Source organism: Petromyzon marinus, chromosome 1, assembly GCF_048934315.1.
Source record: "Petromyzon marinus isolate PM22_M1 ecotype Great Lakes invasive population chromosome 1, UKy_Petmar_22M1.pri1.0, whole genome shotgun sequence".
In the NCBI taxonomy this organism is placed as follows: domain Eukaryota; kingdom Metazoa; phylum Chordata; class Hyperoartia; order Petromyzontiformes; family Petromyzontidae; genus Petromyzon; species Petromyzon marinus.
This window is the reverse complement of record NC_133667.1, coordinates 19,416,117-19,438,584: the sequence shown is the minus strand read 5'-3', so window position 1 is coordinate 19,438,584 and position 22,468 is coordinate 19,416,117. Positions and strand designations below refer to the sequence as shown.

General features: G+C 41.8%; 1 protein-coding gene across 2 annotated transcripts in view; it reads left to right on the top strand.

Moving 5' to 3' along the window:
* Positions 1-22,468, top strand: part of LOC116950242 (thrombospondin-3-like) — a 102,118-nt gene that overhangs the window by 57,076 nt on the left and 22,574 nt on the right. For both annotated transcript variants that reach the window (XM_032968020.2, XM_032967933.2), the window contains exons 10-13: positions 1,757-1,834; positions 13,156-13,308; positions 14,965-15,075; positions 22,326-22,433. In XM_032968020.2, the coding sequence (XP_032823911.1) occupies positions 1,757-1,834; positions 13,156-13,308; positions 14,965-15,075; positions 22,326-22,433 (450 nt within the window). The remainder of the gene's footprint in view (positions 1-1,756; positions 1,835-13,155; positions 13,309-14,964; positions 15,076-22,325; positions 22,434-22,468) is intronic.

Here is a 22,468-nt window from a genome sequence, read left to right as displayed (position 1 = left end):
GTTTTATTTGTATGTTTATTTAAGTAATTTGTTTACCTTTCCTATAACTCGCACTCCTCTCGTGTTCTTGTCTTGTTTGTTGCTGAGACGTTCTATTCTATTTTGGATCTATAAAGCGCCTTTCGCCAAGGCACTTGACAATGCTTACTGACTGCGGTACAAAATGGCAAAATAAAGGAAGGATGGGTAGGGTGACCCGCCCCTACTGGACATCTGTGAAAAAGAGCTTTATAGCTCATCGGATTCTTCTAGTATAAATGCATGTTCGGATCATCATCAATCCACTGTTGGGCGAATCACGTCTCCATGCTCGCTCCGCCGAGCATGGAGACGTGCCGCTGCTTATCATCCCGCGCTCACGGGCGGCGTAATATCATCGCTCTCGTGGCCGAACCCGCTCGCTTCTCCTCCCGCATGACGTATCACATGTTGAATCGATGTTTGCCTCATCTTGCCTTCTTGGTCATTCTTGAACCAAAGTGTATATGTTATTGATTGACAGTTATTCAAAATAATGCCATCCTCGTTTTTAATCTTCTTTGGTTCTTTCGGTAAAGTCACGCAGAATGAGAATAAAATAATTAAATAAAACAATGAAAATTCTCACGGCGTTTCGGCCACAACACAAGCGGCCTTCTTCAGGCGAAGGAACACAAAAACTGTCGGGACGACAGAGCCCCAATATTTACTTATTTTGTAAGTACTGTATTTCAATTTGGAGAGGCTCTGTTTATAATTAAATAATCCTTTCAGAGGTTATACATGCCACATTCGTCTTGTTTATTAAATGCTTTTCAAACAAGTTAACTGCATTGCTTGTGAATCTTTTTTTTAAATCAATGACTGTATTTTAAATTAAAAGCGTAACTTAAGTAACTCATATTTTGTCAACTTTGCAAAGTAGACTTATTTTAATTCCTTTTCACCTGGCAGCAAAATGCTTTTACACCCGACTCGTTACGTTCACTGAGTGTCGTTTTCCTTGTTGGTTTCGCATGTTTACAAAAATAAACATCCCTAAGAACTGTGAACAGAATTAGGCCATAGCTGAGAGGCCTTATGCTGGTCTATGTCAGATCACTCAGCTAGCACCAATGAGACACTGCATCTAATGCACAGGCACCCACCAGATGCTCAACTAGGTTTTGTAATGTAGTGAGTTTAATGAATAGACACCAACAATATCCATTATAAACTAGAGCAAAGGCTGCGTGGTGATCTCAAGCTATCTACAAATTGGAACATATATGTTCCAGGTCTCATCTGTGAGCCCTAAAAGGCCTCTGCATACTGCCCTGCCATTGGCTGATGGAAACTCGTATGAATGTGAAATGCTCTGCAGTTATAGCATCAGCTTACTTCATAAACACTGGACCTAATATGTCGTCGGTTCATTATTTTGTATTAATCATTCCTCATCAGCAACCGTGATCTATCCACTGCTGGATGTAGGCGATGCAACAATCCATCTAACATCTGTACACGAGGCGATTGCATCGCTGCACCTCTGCAGTGGACGTGGTATCGGGCATGCTCTCTCCCTCCTTGACTACCACTCTGTTGTTAGTCTTGACCACCAGCCATCATCCGGTATAGCCACATGTCTTGCCCAAGCCCTGCGTACTTTTATCAACATGCTCTCCAGTCCACGTGTACATTTGTACTGATTTATAATTGCTTGTTTGCGAGTACAGGTACATACGCACTGTGTTTGGGTAGACCGATAGATTGCGATTGAGCGTTGCGTCTTCCACAGGTGTGTACAGACGTTGATGAGTGTCAAGATGGGAAAAATGGCGGCTGTGTCCTCAACTCCATCTGTGTGAACATCATGGTAAGTTTTTCTCGTTACTTTAATATTTTTTTTTATTATTCATTTTATTTGCTATTTAGAACAGATTGGAAATGATTTTAGTTATATTGTAAAAAAAAATGATGCATTATTTTTGACGGTGATAAAATAATAATAATTTACAGCCCTTTGTCAATTGACTTCTGGAGAAGGCGGCCCCATGGAGTGCCAGTCATGGACGGTGTTTGATGATCCTTAAGTGGTCAGTGCGGGTTGGTAAAAAGTTCGGACGGCGAGATGGTATTACTCGCTACTAACGGTAAGGTATTACTCACTACTAACGGTAAGGTATTACTCACTAATAATGGTAAGGTATTACTCACCACTAATGGTAAGGTATTACTCACTAATGGTAAGGTATTACTCACCACTAATGGTAAGGTATTACTACTAATGGTAAGGTATTACTCGCTACTAACGGTAAGGTATTACTCACTACTCATGGTAAGGTATTACTCGCTACTAACGGTAAGGTATTACTCACTACTAATGGTAAGGAATTACTCGCTACTAGTGGTAAGGAATTACTCGCTACTAATGGTAAGGTATTACTCACTACTAATGGTAAGGTATTACTCACTACTAATGGTAGGGTATTACTCACTACTAATGGTAAGGTATTACTCGCTAGTAACAATAAGGTATTACTCACTACTAACGGTAAGGTATTACTCACTACTAGTGGTAAGATATTACTCACTAATAATGGTAAGGTATTACTCGCTAGTAACAATAAGGTATTACTCACTACTAACGGTAAGGTATTACTCGCTACTAATGGTAAGGTATTACGCGCTACTAACGGTAAGGTATTACTCGCTACTAATGGTAAGGTAGTACTCGCTACTAATGGTAAGGTATTACTCGCTACTAATGGTAAGGTATTACTCGCTACTAATGGTAAGGTATTACTCGCTACTCATGGTAAGGTATTACTCGCTACTAATGGTAAGGTATTACTCACTACTCATGGTAAGGTATTACTCACTACTAATGGTAAGGTATTACTCACTACTCATGGTAAGGTATTACTCACTACTAATGGTAAGGTATTACTCGCTACTAATGGTAAGGTATTACTCGCTACTCATGGTAAGGTATTACTCGCTACTAATGGTAAGGTATTACTCACTACTAATGGTAAGGTATTACTCACTACTAATGGTAAGGTATTACTCACTACTAACGGTAAGGTATTACTACTAATGGTAAGGCATTACTCACTATTAACGGTAAGGTATTACTCGCTACTAATGGTAAGGTATTACTCACTACTAATGGTAAGGTATTACTCACTACTAATGGTAAGGTATTACTCGCTACTAACGGTAAGGTATTACTCACTACTAATGGTAAGGTATTACTCACTACTAACGGTAAGGTATTACTACTAATGGTAAGGTATTACTCGCTACTAATGGTAAGGTATTGCTCACTACTAATGGTAAGGTATTGCTCACTACTAATGGTAAGGTATTACTCACTACTCGTGGTAAGGTATTACTCACTACTAATGGCAAGGTATTGCTCACTACTAATGGTAAGGTATTACTCGCTACTAATGGTAAGGTATTACTCACTACTAATGGTAAGGTATTACTACTAACGGTAAGGTATTACTCGCTACTAATGGTAAGGTATTACTCGCTACTAATGGTAAGGTATTACTCGCTACTCACAGTAAGGTATTGCTCACTACTAATGGTAAGGTATTACTCACTACTAAAGGTAAGGTATTACTCATTACTAACGGTAAGGTATTACTCGCTACTAATGGTAGGGTATTACTCACTACTAATGGTAAGGTATTACTCGCTACTAATGGTAAGGTATTACTCATTACTAACGGTAAGGTATTACTCGCTACTAATGGTAGGGTATTACTCACTACTAATGGTAAGGTATTACTCGCTACTAATGGTAAGGTATTACTCGCTACTAGTGTAAGGTATTACTCGCTACTAACGGTAAGGTATTACTCGCTACTAATGGTAAGGTATTACTCGCTACTAGTGTAAGGTATTACTCGCTACTCATGGTAAGGTATTACTCGCTCCTAACGGTAAGGTATTACTCGCTACTAATGGTAAGGTATTACTCGCTACTAGTGTAAGGTATTACTCGCTACTCATGGTAAGGTATTACTCGCTACTAGTGTAAGGTATTACTCGCTACTCATGGTAAGGTATTACTCGCTACTAGTGTAAGGTATTACTCGCTACTCATGGTAAGGTATTACTCGCTACTAACGGTAAGGTATTACTCGCTACTAATGGTAAGGTATTACTCGCTACTAATGGTAAGGTATTACTCACTATTAACGGTAAGGTATTACTCACTACTAATGGTAAGGTATTACTCACTACTAACAGTAAGGTATTACTCGCTACTAATGGTAAGGTATTACTCGCTACTAATGGTAAGGTATTACTCGCTACTAGTGTAAGGTATTACTCGCTACTAACGGTAAGGTATTACTCGCTACTAATGGTAAGGTATTACTCGCTACTAGTGTAAGGTATTACTCGCTACTCATGGTAAGGTATTACTCGCTACTAACGGTAAGGTATTACTCACTACTAATGGTAAGGTATTACTCACTACTAATGGTAAGGTATTACTCACTAGTAACAATAAGGTATTACTCACTACTCATGGTAAGGTATTACTCACTACTCATTGTAAGGTATTACTCACTACTAATGGTAAGGTATTTCTCGCTACTAGTGGTAAGGTATTACTCACTACTAGTGGTAAGGAATTACTCGCTACTAATGGTAAGGTATTACTCGCTACTAACGGTAAGGTATTACTCGCTACTAATGGTAAGGTATTACTCACTACTAATGGTAAGGTATTACTCGCTACTAATGGTAAGGTATTACTACTAACGGTAAGGTATTACTCGCTACTAATGGTAAGGTATTACTACTAATGGTAAGGTATTACTCACTACTAATGGTAAGGTATTACTCGCTACTAATGGTAAGGTATTACTCACTACTAATGGTAAGGTATTACTCGCTACTAACGGTAAGGTATTACTCGCTACTAATGGTAAGGTATTACTCGCTACTAACGGTAAGGTATTACTCGCTACTAATGGTAAGGTATTACTCACTACTAATGGTAAGGTATTACTCGCTACTAATGGTAAGGTATTACTCACTACTAACAGTAAGGTATTACTCGCTACTAACGGTAAGGTATTACTCGCTACTAATGGTAAGGTATTACTCGCTACTAGTGTAAGGTATTACTCGCTACTCATGGCAAGGTATTACTCGCTACTAATGGTAAGGTATTACTCACTACTAATGGTAAGGTATTACTACTAATGGTAAGGCATTACTCACTATTAACGGTAAGGTATTACTCGCTACTAATGGTAAGGTATTACTCACTACTAATGGTAAGGTATTACTCACTACTAATGGTAAGGTATTACTCGCTACTAACGGTAAGGTATTACTCACTACTAATGGTAAGGTATTACTCACTACTAACGGTAAGGTATTACTACTAATGGTAAGGTATTACTCGCTACTAATGGTAAGGTATTGCTCACTACTAATGGTAAGGTATTGCTCACTACTAATGGTAAGGTATTACTCACTACTCATGGTAAGGTATTACTCACTACTAATGGCAAGGTATTGCTCACTACTAATGGTAAGGTATTACTCGCTACTAATGGTAAGGTATTACTCGCTACTAATGGTAAGGTATTACTACTAACGGTAAGGTATTACTCGCTACTAATGGTAAGGTATTACTCGCTACTAATGGTAAGGTATTACTCGCTACTCACAGTAAGGTATTGCTCACTACTAATGGTAAGGTATTACTCACTACTAAAGGTAAGGTATTACTCATTACTAACGGTAAGGTATTACTCGCTACTAATGGTAGGGTATTACTCACTACTAATGGTAAGGTATTACTCGCTACTAATGGTAAGGTATTACTCATTACTAACGGTAAGGTATTACTCGCTACTAATGGTAGGGTATTACTCACTACTAATGGTAAGGTATTACTCGCTACTAATGGTAAGGTATTACTCGCTACTAGTGTAAGGTATTACTCGCTACTAACGGTAAGGTATTACTCGCTACTAATGGTAAGGTATTACTCGCTACTAGTGTAAGGTATTACTCGCTACTCATGGTAAGGTATTACTCGCTCCTAACGGTAAGGTATTACTCGCTACTAATGGTAAGGTATTACTCGCTACTAGTGTAAGGTATTACTCGCTACTCATGGTAAGGTATTACTCGCTACTAGTGTAAGGTATTACTCGCTACTCATGGTAAGGTATTACTCGCTACTAGTGTAAGGTATTACTCGCTACTCATGGTAAGGTATTACTCGCTACTAACGGTAAGGTATTACTCGCTACTAATGGTAAGGTATTACTCGCTACTAATGGTAAGGTATTACTCACTATTAACGGTAAGGTATTACTCACTACTAATGGTAAGGTATTACTCACTACTAACAGTAAGGTATTACTCGCTACTAATGGTAAGGTATTACTCGCTACTAATGGTAAGGTATTACTCGCTACTAGTGTAAGGTATTACTCGCTACTAACGGTAAGGTATTACTCGCTACTAATGGTAAGGTATTACTCGCTACTAGTGTAAGGTATTACTCGCTACTCATGGTAAGGTATTACTCGCTACTAACGGTAAGGTATTACTCACTACTAATGGTAAGGTATTACTCACTACTAATGGTAAGGTATTACTCACTAGTAACAATAAGGTATTACTCACTACTCATGGTAAGGTATTACTCACTACTCATTGTAAGGTATTACTCACTACTAATGGTAAGGTATTTCTCGCTACTAGTGGTAAGGTATTACTCACTACTAGTGGTAAGGAATTACTCGCTACTAATGGTAAGGTATTACTCGCTACTAACGGTAAGGTATTACTCGCTACTAATGGTAAGGTATTACTCACTACTAATGGTAAGGTATTACTCGCTACTAATGGTAAGGTATTACTACTAACGGTAAGGTATTACTCGCTACTAATGGTAAGGTATTACTACTAATGGTAAGGTATTACTCACTACTAATGGTAAGGTATTACTCGCTACTAATGGTAAGGTATTACTCACTACTAATGGTAAGGTATTACTCGCTACTAACGGTAAGGTATTACTCGCTACTAATGGTAAGGTATTACTCGCTACTAACGGTAAGGTATTACTCGCTACTAATGGTAAGGTATTACTCACTACTAATGGTAAGGTATTACTCGCTACTAATGGTAAGGTATTACTCACTACTAACAGTAAGGTATTACTCGCTACTAACGGTAAGGTATTACTCGCTACTAATGGTAAGGTATTACTCGCTACTAGTGTAAGGTATTACTCGCTACTCATGGCAAGGTATTACTCGCTACTAATGGTAAGGTATTACTCACTACTAATGGTAAGGTATTACTCGCTACTAATGGTAAGGTATTACTCACTGCTAATGGTAAGGTATTACTCGCTACTCATGGTAAGGTATTACTCGCTACTAGTGTAAGGTATTACTCGCTACTCATGGTAAGGTATTACTCGCTACTAACGGTAAGGTATTACTCGCTACTAATGGTAAGGTATTACTCGCTACTAATGGTAAGGTATTACTCGCTACTAGTGTAAGGTATTACTCGCTACTCATGGTAAGGTATTACTCACTACTAACGGTAAGGTATTACTCACTACTCATGGTAAGGTATTACTCACTAGTAACAATAAGGTATTACTCACTACTCATGGTAAGGTATTACTCACTACACATGGTAAGGTATTACTCGCTACTAGTGGTAAGGTATTACTCGCTACTCATGGTAAGGTATTACTCACTACTAACGGTAAGGTATTACTCGCTACTAATGGTAAGGTATTACTCGCTACTAATGGTAAGGTATTACTCACTACTAATGGTAAGGTATTACTCGCTACTAATGGTAAGGTATTACTCGCTACTAATGGTAAGGTATTACTCACTACTAATGGTAAGGTATTACTCGCTACTAATGGTAAGGTATTACTCACTACTAACGGTAAGGTATTACTCGCTACTAATGGTAAGGTATTACTCGCTACTAATGGTAAGGTATTACTCACTACTCATGGTAAGGTATTACTCACTAGTAACAATAAGGTATTACTCACTACTCATGGTAAGGTATTACTCACTACACATGGTAAGGTATTACTCGCTACTAGTGGTAAGGAATTACTCGCTACTAATTGTAAGGTATTACTCACTACTAACGGTAAGGTATTACTCGCTACTAATGGTAAGGTATTACTCGCTACTAATGGTAAGGTATTACTCACTAGTAACAATAAGGTATTACTCACTACTAACGGTAAGGTATTACTCACTACTCATGGTAAGGTATTACTCACTAGTAACAATAAGGTATTACTCACTACTCATGGTAAGGTATTACTCACTACACATGGTAAGGTATTACTCGCTATTAGTGGTAAGGAATTACTCGCTACTAATTGTAAGGTATTACTCACTACTAACGGTAAGGTATTACTCGCTACTAATGGTAAGGTATTACTCGCTACTAATGGTAAGGTATTACTCACTACTAATGGTAAGGTATTACTCGCTACTAATGGTAAGGTATTACTCGCTACTAATGGTAAGGTATTACTCACTACTAATGGTAAGGTATTACTCGCTACTAATGGTAAGGTATTACTCACTACTAACGGTAAGGTATTACTCGCTACTAATGGTAAGGTATTACTCGCTACTAATGGTAAGGTATTACTCACTACTCATGGTAAGGTATTACTCGCTACTAATGGTAAGGTATTACTCGCTACTAATGGTAAGGTATTACTCGCTACTAATGGTAAGGTATTACTCACTACTAACGGTAAGGTATTACTCGCTACTAATGGTAAGGTATTACTCACTACTAATGGTAAGGTATTACTCGCTACTAATGGTAAGGTATTACTCACTACTAATGGTAAGGTATTACTCGCTACTAATGGTAAGGTATTACTCGCTACTAATGGTAAGGTATTACTCACTACTAATGGTAAGGTATTACTCGCTACTAATGGTAAGGTATTACTCACTACTAATGGTAAGGTATTACTCGCTACTAATGGTAAGGTATTACTCACTACTAACGGTAAGGTATTACTCGCTACTAATGGAAAGGTATTACTCGCTACTAATGGTAAGGTATTACTCGCTACTAATGGTAAGGTATTACTCGCTACTAACGGTAAGGTATTACTCACCACTAATGGTAAGGTATTACTCACTACTAATGGTAAGGTATTACTCATTACTAATGGTAAGGTATTACTCGCTACTAATGGTAAGGTATTACTCACTACTAATGGTAAGGTATTACTCATTACTAATGGTAAGGTATTACTCGCTACTAACGGTAAGGTATTACTCGCTACTAATGGTAAGGTATTACTCAATTCTAATGGTAAGGTATTACTCATTACTAATGGTAAGGTATTACTCGCTACTCATGGTAAGGTATTACTCACTACTAATGGTAAGGTATTACTCATTACTAATGGTAAGGTATTACTCGCTACTAATGGTAAGGTATTACTCACTACTAATGGTAAGGTATTACTCACTACTAATGGTAAGGTATTACTCATTACTAATGGTAAGGTATTACTCGCTGCTCATGGTAAGGTATTACTCGCTACTAACGGTAAGGTATTACTCACTACTAATGGTAAGGTATTACTCACTACTAATGGTAAGGTATTACTCATTACTAATGGTAAGGTATTACTCGCTACTAATGGTAAGGTATTACTCACTACTAATGGTAAGGTATTACTCATTACTAATGGTAAGGTATTACTCGCTACTAACGGTAAGGTATTACTCGCTACTAATGGTAAGGTATTACTCACTACTAATGGTAAGGTATTACTCATTACTAATGGTAAGGTATTACTCGCTACTCATGGTAAGGTATTACTCACTACTAATGGTAAGGTATTAGTCATTACTAATGGTAAGGTATTACTCGCTACTAATGGTAAGGTATTACTCACTACTAATGGTAAGGTATTACTCACTACTAATGGTAAGGTATTACTCATTACTAATGGTAAGGTATTACTCGCTACTAACGGTAAGGTATTACTCGCTACTAATGGTAAGGTATTACTCACTACTAATGGTAAGGTATTACTCATTACTAATGGTAAGGTATTACTCGCTACTCATGGTAAGGTATTGCTCACTACTAATGGTAAGGTATTAGTCATTACTAATGGTAAGGTATTACTCGCTACTAATGGTAAGGTATTACTCACTACTAATGGTAAGGTATTACTCATTACTAATGGTAAGGTATTACTCGCTACTAACGGTAAGGTATTACTCGCTACCAATGGTAAGGTATTACTCACTACTAATGGTAAGGTATTACTCATTACTAATGGTAAGGTATTACTCGCTACTCATGGTAAGGTATTACTCACTACTAATGGTAAGGTATTAGTCATTACTAATGGTAAGGTATTACTCGCTACTAATGGTAAGGTATTACTCACTACTAATGGTAAGGTATTACTCACTACTAATGGTAAGGTATTACTCATTACTAATGGTAAGGTATTACTCGCTACTCATGGTAAGGTATTACTCGCTACTAACGGTAAGGTATTACTCACTACTAATGGCTACTAATGGCTGGGACTCGAATGTTCCTGGCAAACGTTCATAATGAATCGCAAATGGAATTTACAAAAAGTAGAACACTCTTCAGGCATACTCTTTGGTTCTTTCGGTAAAGTCACATGGGTAGAAAAAAAAAATATATCACGAAGTTTTGATCGCAACACAAGCGGTCGTCTTCAGGCGGAAAAAATAATCCAGCAGTGGAACTGCTGAACCAGGAAGAACACAGCGAGAGAGCTGTTACAACAAAAAGGTTATATATGTGGCGAAGAGCAAGCAGGCGGGGTCTGAGCTGGAAAGGAATTCCATCCCCGGACGCAAGCACGTCAGTTGTGTTAATGGTGGAGATTAGGGAGAGAGATTAGGGAAAGAGATTAAGATTAGCATGAAATGAGCTTCCGTCGCCACATAAGAGTATCGTCCCCGCATATGCGCACAACAGCAGTGTTAATGGGAGATTAGCACTATGTTGATGGGAGATATTAGGCAGAGAGATTAGCGGGATTAGCAAGTTAATGGCATGTCTATGTGTAACACAAGCTGCGGCGCTGCCAACTGCGCTGTGAGAGGCAAGCGCGTCAACGCAAGAGAACCACCGCAACGGTGGTCGCGCCAGTGAGACACAAAGCCCATCACACAGCCAGAACCATCGATACATTGAGGCTAAGGGAGTAGAGGTGGCCATGTTAGTGAGACCCCAGCCCGTTAATGCAGAGGCACCCAACAGGGCAATGCAACTCAGAGAGTCAGAGATAACAGCCAAACGGCAGGGAAGAATGGAAGCACCACAGCAAGTTACGACTTTGCTTGGTTAATAACATCTTTCCAATGATTGCTCAGCTTATACCCATCTTCTCGGTTGAAATTGTCTCTGTGTCTATATATCTGGACGGCTTCATGGACAAATCTTTTATGGTAGCCCGAAGGTTTACAGAGTACCTTGGTCTCGGAAAAAACAATATTGTGCGAGCCCACTTCATTTTAACAATGATCAGCCATGGCAGAGGTATTGGTACTGCCGTGTTTCAAATCTGCCTTGTGTTCGCGAACATGGTCCGAGACATGCCGTTTCATTTCCCCAATGTAGCTGCTGCCACAGACACAACTTAGTTTGTAGACACCAGGGTATTGCATGTCAGGAATGACATGCTTCACAGATGGGATCAAATAACTGATTTTGTGTACTGTATTGAATCGGACCTGGATCTTGTGTTTGTTTAAGATTTTGGAAATATTTTTGGTAACACCTGTTATGTATGGCAAGGTGATGGTTTTGATTGGGTCCTCAGATGGTTGTCTCCCCATGGTTGGGGATACAGCTTGAGGGCTTGGTGTCCATGCTCCAGTTCACTGGCTAGGTGGCGCTGGTCGGAGATGCAACGGGCCCTATGGTGTAGTGTTTTGATGAGGGAGTTCTTCTGGGCCGGATGGTGGTGGGAGTCAGGCTTTAGATAGGAATCCGTGTGGGTGGCTTTCCTGTAGACGGAATGTCCCAGCGAGCCATCAGGCCTCTTCTCGATCAAAACATCCAGGAATGGTAACTTGCCATCATTTTCCACTTCCATGGTGAATTTGATGGATGGGTGTATTGAATTGATGTGGTTGAAAAAATGGTTCAGTGTTAGCTGGCTGGCCATGTGGCCAGATGATGAAAGTGTCATCTACGTATCTCTTCCACAGGGAAGGACGTAGAATGGATGTCAGGATAGCATCTGTTTCAAATTTCTTCATGAAAACATTCGCTACCACTGATGATAAGGGAGAACCCATAGGGGTACCTTCATTTTGTTTGTATAATTTACCATTCCAGATGAAGTAAGTGTTGGTAAGGCAGTGCCTCACCAAGGTTGGGACATCAGGATTCAGTCCCTGTTGGACCAAGTCTTCAATGATTGCTATGGTGTCAGGTACAGGTACCTTGGTGAACAGAGAGACTACATCGAAGCTGACAAGCAAATCATCTGGAGACAGTGAAATGTTCTTGCCCGTGAATGGAAGCAGGGTCTCAGATAGAAATCGGGCCAGTTTATAGGTAGGTGAGTTGATGGAAACAATAGGACGGAGTGGAGGACCTTCTTTATTAATTTTTGGAAGGCCACAAAAATCTGGGTGATCTAGCAGCTGAAGGTTTTAGAGAGAGCTGGTTGGTCGGTTCGATTAGAGAAGTCGAATTAGCGATGATATTGTTGGTTTTTGTAGCCAGGCGGTTGGTAGTATCTTTGTTGATTTTGGTATAACTGCCATCATTAAGAAGGTCCTGGATTTTGTTGTTGTATGTGGTTTTATCCATAATGATCGTGGCATTGCCCTTGTCGGCTGAAAGGATGACAATGTCATCTCTCTTTTTCAATTGAGCGAGTTCAGAGCGCTCATCCCTGCTGATGTTACTAATGAGTTTCTTAGCGTTTTTGAGGATGGTGGCGATTTCAGATCTTGCCACGTCTGCTGGGCAATGATATCATCCACTTTGACTATGGTCAAACAACCCCGATGATGGACACGGCAAAGGAATGCCATCATGCCGCAATACAATGAGAAGGGCCGTATTGGTTTTGTTAATGGTGTTGGATGTTGGTTGTGGTTGTGGCAGGGCTCCTATCGCTGTGGACCATGCAAATCGGGGTACTCAGGAAACCAGAATGTGGGCTGCCACCCCGGCAACACCTGCAACAACGGGGCCTTCAACCCATGCGACTTGAACGCGCAGTGCCACGTGGAGCGGAACGGGGATGTGTCATGCACCGTGAGCGGCAAACTCGCAGCCACAGACGCGCACACACACACAGACGTACGCACACACACACTGACGCATTGACACACGGACACACCAATGCACGTACATGGACGCACGCACACGGACACAAGGACGCACACACAGATGCACAAACATACATGGACACACGCACACATGGACACACCGACGCATGCACAAATACAAGCAGATGCACACAGACGCACACACGCATGCACGGATGCACACGTGGACACAACACACGGATGCACATGCAGATGTACGCACACACGGACGCATGTACACACGCACACACGAATACACGTACACATGGATGCACACAGACGCACACACACACAGGGACATAGATGCAGTCAAAGTTCTTACTTGTAACGAGAAAAATGTATATGTGTTGACTATTCAGTTTATCCAAAGAAAAATTGGAATATCCAATACCAGCTTTGAACTTTCCTCCATCTGGATTGTTGGGAGTTTTAATTTTTGAATGCCACATTTGGCTACAAGCAGAACTTCATATTTTTATTTGGGCAAGTAATACATTCACAGTAATTTGTACAATATTTCTCACACGAAAAAAAATGCATGTCCCCCATTTTGTTTGGCTTTACATTCTGAGCAGACCACAATTTTAGACCGCCTGCCTGAGCCGTGTGGAACGGGTGGTCCTATCTGTCTGACTTTACTGGCAACAGCACGAGGCTCTTACAGGAGCGTCCGTATAGAAAGTGTGGACCGTGGCAGTCCTGCAAACCCTCCTGTTGCTTATCCCCAATGTCATTGGTCAACGCTAATTATTGTGCTCACCTCAGACTCCTCCGGACCATCACCGTTAGCTCTGACTAAGTGCTGGATAGAAGTCGTGGGTGTGGCGCTAGACCCGTGCGTGCAGTGCGTTGGTGCTGCAAGCGCAAGTAGACAGCAGAGCACATGGCCACTGCTGTTGTAGTTGCCAAACCTCCCGGATTGGCTGGGAGTGTCTCCTGGAATTGGCATCGATCCCTCCCGGTGACGACTCAAAGCAATCTGGAGGATATTTATAATAGGATATTTTAAGAAAATACATTCATATAATGAAAGCACATCGTTCGAAAAGAAAATCATTCATTGTTAAACTATAAGGTGTCATCTGATTGCGTTTTTCTTTCCCTTGGCAGCGTGATGGCATAGTATGAAGGGTGGAGTCTTCAATGTCATCCTTGCAGCGGCTCTTGGCTAGCTATTGAACAAAGACTGTCACCAAATCACGTGCTTTCAGACGCGCTTCTGCGACCATCTGGAACAATATTAGGAATCCCCTGGAGCCATGCACTTTAAAATCTAGATTGAAAACTAATTTCTTTAGAACTGCTTTTGTGTTTAGTTTGTTGACCTTCCTCCGCACCTCCGATTAGTACAGTTGGCTACGTACGGTGCGAAAGAAGTTCAACATGCGTACATTACGTCGTGCTGGAAGAAAAAAAAAACATCTCCTGGAATAGCTTCGGTCAGAGTTGCCAACCCTAGCTGCTGTACTCGAGGGCATGCCCCCCGTGCTCTGCCCGTGCGTGCAGCGCAGCGCGTGCCCGCAAGCACAAGTAGAGTGTAGAGTTATACGGCTGCTGTAGTACTTGAGGGTTATGAACTGCCGCGCTCTGCCTGGACGTGCAGTGCAATGTGGGCTGGGCTGGAAACGGCTACGTGTGCGGCACGGATGCCGACATCGACGGCTACCCAGACGAGGCCCTGCCCTGCACGGACAACGACAAACACTGCCGCAAGGTGAGCGGGGAACAGGGGCAACCTGTGTGCCTGGTGACGAGCGCGGCATTTAACGTGCCCTGTCTGCCGTTGGCTCGAATGCTTGCCCACAGTTTGTGTACAAGCAGAAATATTGTTCTGTAATGACCCTTGATGATAAGGGGAAGGGTTGAAATCGTCAATGACAAGTCATTGACAAGTCATTGACGATTTGTGTCTGTGGGTAACTGTGTTGTGTCTGTGTCTAACCGTGTTTGTGTCTGTTTCTAACTGTGTTGTGTTTGTGTCTAACCGTGTTGTGTCTGTGTCTAACTGTGTTGTGTCTGTGTCTAACTGTGTTGTGTCTGTGTCTAACCGTGTTGTGTCTGTTTCTAACTGTGTTGTGTTTGTGTCTAACCGTGTTGTGTCTGTGTCTAACCGTGTTGTGTCTGGGTAACTGTGGTGCAGCAGCCAAAGACTCTACACACATATTCTTGGTTCTTTCGGTAATGTCACGTAGAATGGAAATTATAAAATAAGAAAAAAATAAAACAATACAATTATCACGACGTTTCGATTGCAGGTGTGACACCTGATGATGACTGTGTTGCAATCGAAACGTCGTGAGAATTGTATTGTTTTATATTTTTATTATTTTATTATTTCCCTTCTACGTGACTTTACCGAAAGAACCAAGAATATGAATCCCTGCCGTCACGAAAGCTTTAAATAGAAACTCAAAACACATGTTTCTAAATGTGGAGGGAAAAACCGGAGGACCCGGACAAAAATCCACGTGACCACGGGGAGAACATGCAAACTTCAAATATACAGGCGTCAGGGTCGGGATCGAACTCACGACCTCCTGCATACCAGCCGAGGGAGTAAACATCTCGTCACCGTGGTAGCGACCAGTGGTAGCGAGACACAATGCATGCAACCATATTCCTCCGACAACAGAGCTTGTACAAGCGTCTGAGTTTACTGCCCTGGAATATTGTCTTAATGTTCGGTAACTGTAACATAAATGGCAGTTTCATCGGTTCCTCTGGGTAAACTGACATCCAAATAAAAAGCTGAGGAGGCCCTCATCCTGTAGGGGATTTTACAAAAAGGCTGTGCACACTTAGTGTCATCATTATGTTAGTTAATGCCCTCTACCAGACCTTGTTGGATGGAAATAACTATTATTTTGATCGTTAATTCAATTTCAGCTCGCACCTCAGTTAATGTTACGTAATTAGTAACATTACTCTTGAAAAAAAAAACATTCCCCTTTCCTCCACCGGTTAGTGCGCAGTCTGTAATTTGAGTAGTGCACAGTCTGTTGTTGGACTGCATTCAAATCGCGGCGAGCCCAAGAAGAGCCCGAGCGAGTCTTATGATTGATACTTTTTGGCAACCCCATCCTATGTTACATGATGGTTCTCATCCAGCAACATCCGCACTTCATCCACAATATCATCAGTCACTCCACGGGGTTGCTCATCCAATGTTCAGTCCCACGTTGGCCCCTTGCCGCAGAATAAACGGAGTTTCCACCTGCTCGCTGCAGTACTGACAGCGGCAATTTCTCCACACGTTGCACACAATGTTGACATTTCGGCTGCATTCTTTTCCTTTGCTTCTTCACTTTGAACGTTTTCTCTTTGTTCATTTAAATGCCATGTGGACAATTGGCTCTGACATGGCGCACTTCAAAGAGGCGCGTAACCGATACACCCAAGTGCATAAAACATTGCGTCCTAAGATTCTGGCCGTTGGGCTGAAATGAAAACGAGCGCACGTTTTGGCTGCCCTTTCGTATCTATCCAGAGTGCCCTTTGATCATAAACATGAGCAACTTCTAAATGCACTAATGGAGCAAAATCATCTCATAACAAAACAGCCGCGATACACGTGTAACGGTCAGGAGGGTGCCTTCTTCCGATGTGAAATGCATTCTTGTTGCACATCTTAACGTATGGCCCCTTGGCAACAAGCATCTTCCCCCCCCCTCCCACCCCAAAACGCATAACACATTGGACACCATACACACTCTGATGCCTGCTCTTGGGCTTCTCACCCCTGTTTTGCCCGCTGCTGCTTGGGAGAGCCTGCACATGCATGTGTCATTGGCTCAACTGGGGCACCCTTCGCTCTACGTGCTCGGGAAGTCGGCAATCAACGTGCTTATACTCTTTGGTTCTATTGGGTAAAGTCACGTAGGTAAAAAAAAATCACGACGTTTCGGCCACAACACAAGCGGCCTTCATCAGGTGAAGGGACGAGACTGTCTGGAGGGCAGCGCTGGAGTGAAAAAAAAATCTAGAATCAACGTGGTTATTCGCGAAAAGATCGCGGTCTGCGTTTTGACATCGTTACGGAGAAAACTGCTCGCTGGCTGCGACTCGGTGCTTGTGATCTGCCCACTTGCACGAGCGCAGGCGTGGTGGTGACGTCAGCGCACAGATTTGTGCGGGGCGACGTCACCACCGAGTACTTGCCCGCCCGCGTGCCATGCACTCGTGAAATGAAATATCGCTGATGAGAAGCCACGTGCCATCTGCTCCTTGTAACAATAGCCTCCGCATACCCAGTAACAATGGAAATGATGGCCGACATCAGTGGCGAGTGGTATCTAAAGCAGTCTTAGATCCCCCTGCACCAACGACGCTGACCAGCGTGGTGAAGTGTGGTCAAACGAGCTGTGACGTCATCGCGGACTTTACCCAGCGGTGGATTGGCAAAGGGTTGCCAACAAACAATTCTAAAACTAATTATTTGGTGGGACTGCATCGGCGGTGGCGCACAAGCACATGTAACAACAAACAATTTGAAGGCGCATTCATCAACAACACTGCCTTAAAATAAATATATATATTTCATAGGCAACATTTCATACAATGCTCCTTCTCTCGGGCATTGGTCCATCTTGCTATGAAGAAGGTGCGATTGCCGAGACTTTCGACTATTACATATTATTCCACTGAATGAAATTTATACAAAGTGCACTGTGATTGACAAATATGTTGGGTTTTTATTTATTAAACATATGCACCCATTTCACTTGCACAAGGTATGTTGACTGCAGTGCAGCTTGAGTGTCATTTGCTGCCACATGACAATGTCTGCTACCCAATCACTGCACCAGTAATACCAGCTGTTGTATATGGGCCTGAATGTTATATCTACGGAGGTCACCACTGCTCACAAGCACCTTCTAAGTGCCCGTATACCTACATTAAAGGTAATTTTCAAAGACACACTTTACACACAAACCTTGTCCCTTCCCTGACTTCTCATTCACCATCTTTCGCATCATCTTCTATTTTGCCTGGCTTATTTTCTGCTTGTGCCTTTGACATATTCCTGCAATGCATCTGAACACTTCGTCTGGCTACAATACTAGAAGTTGGCTCCCATACTGTACACAACAGGTTCTGATTTATAGGGTCTGCATTTTACCCTGGAAGAATATTTTCTCAAGAATGTTAGGTTTGGAAACCATGTTGCAGGATAATATTCCTGTTTGGCTGCTCGTGATCAGCTCATCAAATTCAGCACATGGCTCAAGAACTCAAATAAACTGTGAACTTCATGAGATCTCCTTTGCCAGTAGCAAAATATGATAATAGGTTTTTATCTTATCCTTAGTTCTTTCGGTAAAGTCACGTTGAAGGGAAACGTCGTGAGAATTTTTATTGTTTTATATATATTTTATTATTTTATTGTTTCCCTTCAACGTGACTTTACCGAAAGAACTAAGAATATGAATTACTGCAGTCACGAAAGCTTTAAATCAGGTTTTTATCTGGCAAAAGGGTAAAAACCTATTATCATATTTTGCTAGTGGCAAAGGAGGTCTCATGAAGTAAATGCTAACCCCGTGCCCTCAATACTCTGATAGTGCATTGTCTTTAAGTTGTGCGCCTTTTGGCGTCATCTAGTCGAACACCAAATGAGACTGGGCTCTAACGAAAGCTGTCTCTGGTGTGGACCAATAAATTTCAAGGACAGTGCCAATACATTATCAGTGCGTTTTTTGTTTGCATTTTGACTGCAGGTATTGTGGTTAATGTAAACATGATCCCTTGTTAAAAGGTGTCAGTTTTGTTGCCAGATAAAAGGGTAAAAACCTATTATAAACTGTGAACAATTTTTTTTTTATTTTACCAGGTAAGGCCCACTGAGCTATATAGCTCTTTTTCAAAAGTGACCTGGCCACAAATGACAGTTCATTGAAGTAGCATATCACGTGCAAATTTATAGCAGCCAAATGCTCTCAAAAATAGGTTTTGCAGAAGCCCTGTTTTATCTGTGTCTAACCGTGTTGTGTCTGTGGGCAACTGTGGTGCAGTGGTTAGCACGCTGCGCGACGAAACTGGTAACCCTAGTTTTATTCCCACTTCACGAACAAAAACAGTGGTGAATATTTGAACCAGTTCTGGCCCCCCGCAGGTCAACTCAGCCTAAAATTAGGACCTGGTGCGATGTGTAAACATCGCCACTGGGGAGACAAAGTCGGCCGGGTGTGGTACTAGCCACCCACCCCCTTGTGCGCCGTGCCGGCCTTAATAGGTTATCGCTAACGACACTTGCCCCAACAGTCTGTTGAAGGCTATATGGGAGGGTATTTGTCTTTGTGTCTGTCTATCTCTGTTGTGTCTCGGCTACTTTGTCCATGTGCGTTGAGCCTCCCACTGTTTCCATGTGAAATGTGGCAAGGGAAGGATGAGGAATGTTGCAGCCAGGCGCACTGAAACTTTCTACAAGTTGTATTCTTTCTCCAAAATAGCTGCCATGTCTATTCATCTCCAGTCAAGCTCCATACAGCTGTTAGCTCTCCGTTTCTCCTCTGTTCTTCCTCCTGTATGATACATTTCATTTTGGCGGATGATTTTGGTGCATCAATGCATTGATTAAAATTTATTCTTGTGCTCACGCTGCATCAAGTGGTGCCTGCGAAATGTAATGCTTATGATTTGTGTGCGCTATATGCAAATTAAATGCTTAAGTTACATTTAGGCTCTTGGAGTAAATGACAGTATAATTGAGACAGAATAAACTGGAAACAAAGCAAACGCAATAGAAAATGTGAGACAGAATTGAGAATTGAATATTGAATAAAAGCGCACAGCCAGATTGAGACAATTCATCAAATCACTGCAGGAGTGAAACCTTTTTATGCCGAATATTTTATGTGGTGCTGATTTGAATGTAATTATAAATAGGCATTAAGGAAATACCTGTTTGTCCATTCACCTGCGTGCAAATCTAGAACATTGTTTGCCTGTAACATTTGTTTAAGCAGGAAAACCCTGGTCTGGTCTAAACTTTCTGAGTCTCATCAGCAGAGCATGGCCTGTTAAACAAATGGGGCCCTGGTTTTCCTGAAATGTTCGGCAATACCTCTCTGTGAACACACCATGAGGCCCATCCAGCAAAGTACAGCAACATTGTAAAACATTTATTTTGCTCTCTCATGGTAGATTTGGGGGAATAATGGAGTCCATATGTCCATGTTATAAGGAAATTACATATTCATGTTTTAAGTAGTAAGACAGTTTGCCTCCTGCCTCCTCAAAATTCGATGAACTTTCACTATTCAGGATCGCAGTTTGATTAAAAAATTCTTTGTTTCTAACATTTTCATCAATGTTGCACATCTGGTAAATGCAGTTGTCATGTGAACCAATTACATATACCAAAATATTCATGATAAGTGATTTTGACGATTTGATGCACGTATTGTGAGAGTCAGTCTGGATCTTAATGGACGAATTAGAGGCCGACCGAAATTCGGTTTCGGTTTCGGCGCCGAAAGTTGGCAAATGGCCACTTTCGGCATACATTCGGTTTCGGCCAAAAGTCATTTTTTAACTTTCCGTCTGGTTTCGGTTTCGGTCTAAACTGATATTGACTTTCGGTCATTCGTCAACTGAAGAGCTATTTTTAGAATATACCGCTAGTGCTACGTCTATCACTCTGCCTATCGGCCGGTCAGTCGGCGATAGGCAATCCTATGCGATAGGCTGCAAACACACACACACACGTACACACAAACACACAAAGATAAAGACAAAGATCCCCCGTATAGCCTTAGACTGTAGGGGCAAGTGCTGTTAGCGAGCACCTATGAAGGCTGGAACGGTACACGAGGGGGTGGGTGGCCGGCACCACGCCCAACCGCCTTTGTCTCCCCAGTGGCAATGTTTTTATCCACCACACCAGGTACTCATTTGAGGCTGAGTCGACATAGGGGAGGCCCGGGACCGGTTCAGATACTCGTCACTGGTGTTGGTCGTGAGCGGGAATCGAACCCGGGTCGCCAGGTTCATAGCGCAGCGTGCTAACCGCTACACTACCGCTCCCCACTAACACACACACACTCTCATACATACAGACACACACACGTACACACACACACGTCAGCAGCAGCAGCAGCAGCTTGGAAGCGAGGTTACAGCCGCAACCATGGTCTGGGGCCATCCATAAATGACGTCACGCACCTGGGGGGGGGGTCAGACATTTGTGACGATGTGTGACGAGGGGGGGGGGGGTTGAGAAATGTGACGTCACATCAAAATGCGCAACTTTAAATAAATATAGACAATACGTTCTACTTAATTAAATAGACTTTTTAATAAATGTTTTCTCCTACAACATCAGAGTGCAGCGCCACATTAAATACGCACTACAATGACAATAGTTTAAAGCGATTTGAAGCATGTTTTTTGGGGGGGGAGGGGGGCAAAGCTTTGTGACGTCACATTTGAGGGGGGGGTCTGACTTTTTGTGACGCCGTGTGACGAAGGGGGGGGGATATAAATCGTTCAAAATCGCGTGACGTCATTTATGGACGGCCCCTAATGTATATACGACCAGTGAATAGACGGCAGTCTGTCTGGCTGAATGCGGAAAAAACTGTTGTTTCTTAACTACAACATTCGTTTGGATATAATTACTAAGTAAGTAGCACCTAAATATTTGATATTTAGCGACTCTTACTGCAGGCTCTGAATGATTAGTTCTAGATTTATTTTTAATTAAAGTAGCATTGCATCATCACATATTTAATAAATCTTGTGTTCGGTAACTTCGGTTATATACCTTCCTGTTTCGGTCTTGGCCGAAAGTGAATTTTTAACTTTCGGTCTGGTTTCAGTTTGGGCCGAAACCAGAAAATCAGTTTTCGGCCGGCCTCTAGGACGAATGGATGAATCGTCGCATGTCGAATGTTGGTGCATCAGCCTACGGCTTTAGTTCCAAAGTCTTATGGCTCATGCACAGTTCTGCATTTTTCCCCACAGGACAACTGCAGGTTCACACCCAACTCGGGGCAGGAGGATGCAGATGGGGATGGACTTGGAGACCAGTGCGATGAGGATGCGGACGGCGATGGCATCAAGAATGTGCAGGTGCGGTCACACTTAATAATAATAAATAAATGTTC